At 33.2% G+C, this 6,738-nt stretch overlaps 1 protein-coding gene across 1 annotated transcript in view; it reads left to right on the top strand.

Moving 5' to 3' along the window:
- LOC102604200 (RNA-binding protein 39) overlaps nt 1-461 on the top strand; it is a 10,777-nt gene extending 10,316 nt beyond the window's left edge. Inside the window, exon 13 of the mRNA XM_006351051.2 lies at nt 183-461. Within this exon, the coding sequence (XP_006351113.1) occupies nt 183-224 (42 nt within the window). The 3' untranslated portion in view covers nt 225-461. The remainder of the gene's footprint in view (nt 1-182) is intronic.
- Nucleotides 462-6,738: the final 6,277 nt, after the last annotated feature.

Here is a 6,738-nt window from a genome sequence, read left to right as displayed (position 1 = left end):
CTCCCCCCCCCCCCCCCCTCTACCTATATAAGATGGGGTAAAATGGACAGTATTTTTTAGACAAGTCTGTCATATTAAGTTTTTAGTTTACCTAGCACTTGTTTATATTTTGATTGAGCTATTCTTTAAAGAAAGAAAAAGTGCAGTTATATTTTTCTGATTGTATTTTTCGTGTTGTGCAGCAACCATATGAATATGATGCCAAGTTCAAAGGTACAGGCTAAATGGTTTCAGAAGGGGGCCATCTAAAATGTCTGAAGACTGCTGATTTGTTTATTGTAATTGCAGAACTGCAGCTAGCTGATTTTGTATTTAAGTTGGGATCTTAGTGATACCAAGACTCGTTAAAGTTCTGTATACTCGGACAGATGAGGTTATAGGTGTTACTGTGATAGAAGTTGTGTAATTTTGACACACAGTATTCTCATTTTAATCAACTATGTCACTTGTGGAATTCATTGTGTGCATTTGTATTTTTCTTTTGGCAACTTAATTGATGAGAGATTTAGGGTGTGTTTGGTATTGGAAAACGTTCTTTAGGTTTTGTTTTTGAAAAAAATGAGAAAAATTGACTAGCGTCTCCATGTTAATTTTCTCCTTTCGACCCTCTGAACGTGTCCCATCACCCTCACCCTCACCCATGTGGCTACTCTCTCCGCTTTTATCCTTCATATTATTTTCTGCTTTGTATCATGTCTGTCCCATCTCCTACTCCTTGTTATAATTTTTTGTAGATATGAAGCACAAAGAAAATAAGTATCCCTTCATTGACTGAGCTCGCAGCACCATCAGTCTGGAACTTTAATAATCAAATTTGTGTTCGAATCAGTGTGGAACTTCAAAACCAGTAGCTAAAATTTTAATAATGGTTTGACGTAATACATTCATTTGAAGGCAGAGCAGCAACAACTTAACTGAACTCAATAACAATTCGGTTATTCTTTTAGGCGCGCACTTAAGCTTAATAGTTGCCATTGCCATGTGGCAGAGCAGTTACAAGCAACATATTTGGAGCACTACACTCTCTGCAGAATAAAATTCTTTCGTGTTAAAGTTTATTAAAGATAAAATTCAACAGAATTCCACAAGTTCTCATGGCATCCTCAAGGTAGCTCTTCAATGGCTATCGTTTACTGAGGCAACTCATCGACCTTGTTTCTTTCTCTGTGTAAGTAATAGTAGACCGAATTGTTGCTCTCAGTATCTTCGAATGTGTTTTCTGTTAGTAATTCTAATTGTTTCAACTTGATTGAAGGATCTTCAATGGCGATCGTTTACTGAGCGAACCGTACGTATCATCGAATTTGTTTCTTCTTCTCTGTAAGTAATAGTAGTAATTGTTTCCCCACTTTGTTGCTCTCAGTATCTTCGAATGTGTTTTCTGTTTAGAAATTCTAGTTGTTTCAACTCGATTGAAGGATCTTCAATGGCGATCGTTTACTGAGCGAACCGTATGTATCATCGAATTTGTTTCTATCTTCGAATGTGTTTTCTGTTAGTGCTCTCCTGTGATTTGGCACTTGAGAGTATCAATTGAGTTCACAAGATATTGTATCTGTACTCGATAATTCCAATTCTTACTTGATTGTTTTTTTTTTCTTTTTTCTTTTAAGATATCATTAGAAGCATCATGCATAGGCAAATATACAAACAGAGATTGATATCTTCTCGTGTACAATATGCTAAGCTAATATTAGTGAGTCGACACGATCACAGAAATGTTCAATAGTGGTTACATTTTGTTTTGGATTCAAGAAAGAGAGTATGTCCATATTCCTCTTTTACCTCAATCGAAGTGGTTGACCGAAGCAAACCTAGATGGAAGAAATTGAGTTTATAAGATATTGTATTTGTACTCGAATGATTGCAAATCCAACATGATTGGTTTTGAATGGATTAAAGGAGGGTATGCTCATACTCCTCCCTCCTGAACCAACTTATAATAGGGAACATGTCAACTGAGTTGTTTCATGAAATATATTTGCGGCATTTGATGAACAAACTACTTTGAGCCTGCTAGCAGTTGTACTTTTTAGTTCTTAACTTACACAAATAATGAGAAATGCATTTTTTCTTGCTGTAAAGTACTTCCGCCTGCTACTGATTTTGTACTTGAAGTTCTAGACATGCAGGTTTGTATTAAGTCCTGAACACAAGGGAGAGTTGCTTCATTTTAGCTGCTCCAAATAGTGTTCAAACTGCTAGAGGTCAACGTTAATCTAAAATTCATAAAGATGAACGACAATATGGAGTTAAATCCTGATTCTCACATACAAGATGAGGCAGAAAGGTTGTTTAAAGAGATGAAATTGATGAAACAGAATGTTAAGAACTCTGAATTCTATGCTGGAATGCTCTTGGATCTCGAGAAAATCAACCCTCATTTGGTTCTCCTTGAAGTAGGCCTCTATTCAAAAGCTAAGGTGGTAATATATGGTTTGGGAAGCATCGAATTTAGTTACAATTCACAATTTCAGCTTGCTGTAGTTCTCCTACTAAAAGATCACGTTGAATGGATTGGCAAAATTGAAATATTTGATCCTGTAATGACTACAGCTGATATCAAAGTTTTCAAGAAATTCGGTCTCGAGGTTCTTACCAATGATGAAAATTGTAAGAGGAAAGTTCAGGGACCAACAATGTTCTACATGCCTAGTCCTTGTTTTAATCTTCTTGGCAACCTATTGGGAGCAAACTGGTCTTCATCTTCTCTTGACCAGATTTTTCTGCTGACAAACTCGTTGAGGGCTACACGCATGAATCTGCCGTTATGGGATCCGTTTACTCTAGAAACAAAGCTAAGATTAGCGATAATTCATGAATTCACAGCAGAGATTTCCATAAACACTAATGACCATCAGATGTATGCTAGTTTTTTCCATGACTTTGCCTGGCATTTCTTTAAAGTGAACGAGGAATTACGGGAATATGATTGGTTATATACGCAAAGGTACTTGGATGTGTGACTAGATACTGAACTTTCCAATTGTTATCAAATACAGTTCTCTATTGTTGATCTATTGATACTGGGAAACAAAGGTGCTGCCGATTAGCATATCATCGAAGTCAGTAGCCTATAGTTTCTGTTGCCTATGATGGTTTCAGTTCTTTCTCCTCATAATAAGATGTGTAATTTAATTTAAGTGCTAATTGGGGAATCTCGATTTTGTTGGTTGCATTATGCAAAGTACTTAAACATTATTTGTTTCCAGAAAACAATTAGAGTGACAGAGCTAACCTGAAGGAACAATATATAGGAGGGAAAGGTTTACTTCATCCCTAAAGATGTAACTTATAACTTTTGTGTTGCAGGTATCTTGAAATAGTTTTCTCGGAAGATTTCAAACGCAATAAAACTAGCAAAGAATTTGCACAAAATTTGGGTTCTATACGTGGCCCTCGTCAGTTCAGAAACTGCTCAGTTCCACACCAGGCTGGTTGGTTTAAGCTAAACATCTATGGTATTGGCTCAAAAGAGGGTGACCAGAGTGGACAATTAAGTGGCGTCTTGAAAGATAAAGAAGGGGAGTTGTTAGATGGATATTGCTATAGGGTTGAGTTTTATGATGAAGATGATGTGATTGTTGGACTAGAGGCGTTGAAGTATGGGTTGACCAGAATCAAGAAAGAAAAACTGAAAGTAGAGAAGTTGATGGTGGAGTCAGATAATGCTATGCTGGTCCAGTATGTTAATGGTCGTCCTGAGCCAAATGAAACAACCATGGCTAAATTGAATGAAATTTTCAAGTTGCTGGAAGGTATAACCTGGATAGTTTACCATGTGTACGAAGAAACCAATAAAGTTGCTATAGAGGGGGTTCCAAGAGATGAGAGGAAACTTTACTTAGAAAATGTTCCTTTTGATATACCAGAGTCAGGTATTGAAGAGGTAATAACACTGACATCTCTTTAATTATTTGCGTATAGTAATAAAACATGACTAGAATATTTGCTTGTATAATTGACTTATCCAATGTTCCTGCTACGATATTATAAGACCCATCTCTGACTATATATATCTTTTCTCTTCTGTTTTCTAATTGCATTCTGTTATGTCTGGTGTGTTCAGGTTTTTGCAGGATTTGGGAAAGTAGAGGATGTTCAATTACTTAAAGATCCCGAAACAGGACATAGAAACGGATGTGGGTTTGTCAAAGTCAGTATTTAGTGAAACCAGTGTATATTCTCTATATATCATTATGTTTATACTCTATCGATCTTTATGTTTCAATTTGGGTTCATCTTAGTTTGCTCAAGTAAAACATGCAAAGCAAGCTCAAGAGATTTTGAAAGGAGAGTTGAAATCTAAGCATTTATGCCTCAAGGTATGTGGATAGAGTGAACATAGTCTATGTAGAACTTGCTTCTCTAAATACTGTTGGAGTAAAGAGAGTATTTCTGACCCTTGATTGGTTCAATGCAGATTTCACCTGCTCCTGAACATGTTGGAGTACAAGATGCTGGAGCTTAAACTGCAGATTTTAATGGCTTGGTGAGTTTGCGCTTTAAATCACCTATTTTCTGTTAAATACTTGGTGAGTAATAAATGACTCTCTATGTCAAGTTTGTCACCATTGGTGGAACTATATATAGTTTAAGCTAAATGTAACTTATGCTGGGTTGAAGTGTATACATTGTTCTGGTATTTGCAAATGATGATGATGAGAATAATACGTACATTGTTCTACTTATATTTAAGGAACTTACTTCAGTTGTACATTACTTAGAAGTTGAAGGTCTATCACTCTCTCTTCAAAAAAAGATACTGGCAGGAAGAATTTTGTTTTGCCGTATAGATGGATAATAAGTAACCAAAAAAGAGGACACTATTAGTAGCTAAATAAAGTATCACTGAGAGATTATTTTCTGTTCTTCCAGCAAATATTATGTTATTTATTTGAGTTACGTACTTGCTATATATAGTATACTCTAATCGATCACATTATTAAGTAGAGAATGATTTTTGATCTATTGATGCTGATGCAGGTACGTGTCGTCTGAGCAAAGGATAAATTGCTATAATTTCCGATACATTTCATTAAGCGAATAGTACTTTACAGCGACAATATAATATTCATTTGAGTTTAGAAAAGTAAACAGACACAACTTGATTGCTTCTATTCCTCAATGATTTCGAACTAACTAGCTAGGTATAATGAACAAAGATTCTATGTGGGAACTGTATAGAAGAAAAACAAATCTAGTTTGATGAATTTTCCATCTTATCCACATTCATCGTTTCTTTGTGAACTGGCATTTGATGTGCAGCAATTATATATACTCTCAATATTTGGAGAAATATGTTTCTCTATTTTCGATTTATCTGTCACAATCCGAGTCTATATTAAAAATATCAAGATTTAATTCATTAAAGGACTCCCCTTTAGATAAAAAATCCTAACATTTAAGAATTTAAAAATCATTTTATGTTTGCACCTACAAAGAAAACAAAAGATAGGATATTATTGTTTACTATAATAATAACAAATTTTCTTTTCTTTTTAACGTTGATTTGCTATAGATAGAAGAATAGAGAAGGAAAGAAAAAGGGGGCCAATCCTTCTAAATTACGACCGTTGATTAATTCAAAAATATTATAGTTAAAATAAATAAATCATATTTAGGTAAACTAATTGTATGTGGATAGTTTATTTGGAATTTATATTTTTAATATTAGTAAATAATTTATAGAAGAAAAATAAAAATATTTCATATTTGAAAAATTATTTTCTTATAGAAAAAAGTTTTAGACTTCTATAAATTGAGAATAACAATAGAATTGTATAAGAGAGATTATTCTCTTGATAGCATCAATTCGTAGCCGGTTTTTTTTGTCCGATAGACAACAATGCATGTTGTTTGCAAATGATATAGTATTGAATTATAAGATACGCGGTGAAAATAACGATTGACTCGAAGATTGGAGAGATACACTAGAATACAAAAAATTCAGGTTAAGTAAATAGAGTGCAAGTAAGGTAATTAAAGTTATAGCTATTAGATCTTTTACTTATTTATAATAGGTAAAAACTCCTAATATTTTTTTATTTGAACAATGTAGTATTAAGAATCCTAATACTTAAGTCTTTAGAATAAATATTTTTATCTTATATAAATCTTACGGTAAACAAAATAAATAAATAAATAAAAGAATTAAAATATTATTGAAAGATGTTCGGTCTTTAAAAATAACTTTTAACATTCCTATATGAAATTCTTATCATTTATATAGACATGACATTTATTTTAACATCAATTATTATTTTTTAATAATTTTATTGATTGACGTGAAACACTCGTACAAAAAACACGTACACTACATTAATATACTTATTTATTGTGAGAATGGAGATTTAACTTACTTTGGGACTATTGTGTCAAAATATTACTTGTTACCTTAGAAACTAATTCTGGGTAGGGGTATTCACGGGTTGGTTTGGATCGGTTATTGGTTAAAATCAAAACCAAACCAAACTTAATCAGTTTTTAAATTATCAAAACCAAACCAAACCAAATATAATATACATTTATCGGTTTGGTAGTTATCGGTTTCGGTTTGGTTTGGTTCGGTTATTCGGTTATTAATCATACACAAAAATAAAAGAAACAATTCATTCAAAATGTGAAAAAAGTGACAGCAATCCATTCAAAACGAAAAATAGTTAGAATGACTTAAATTATTACTGAACTTTCGATCACTAAATTTACTATCAATAAAGCTTTAAAATTCACTATATT

This window comes from Solanum tuberosum, unplaced genomic scaffold, assembly GCF_000226075.1.
Source record: "Solanum tuberosum cultivar DM 1-3 516 R44 unplaced genomic scaffold, SolTub_3.0 scf00133, whole genome shotgun sequence".
In the NCBI taxonomy this organism is placed as follows: Eukaryota; Viridiplantae; Streptophyta; class Magnoliopsida; order Solanales; family Solanaceae; genus Solanum; species Solanum tuberosum.
Note: the sequence above shows the minus strand (reverse complement) of the source record. Positions and strands in the feature narration are given on the sequence as shown.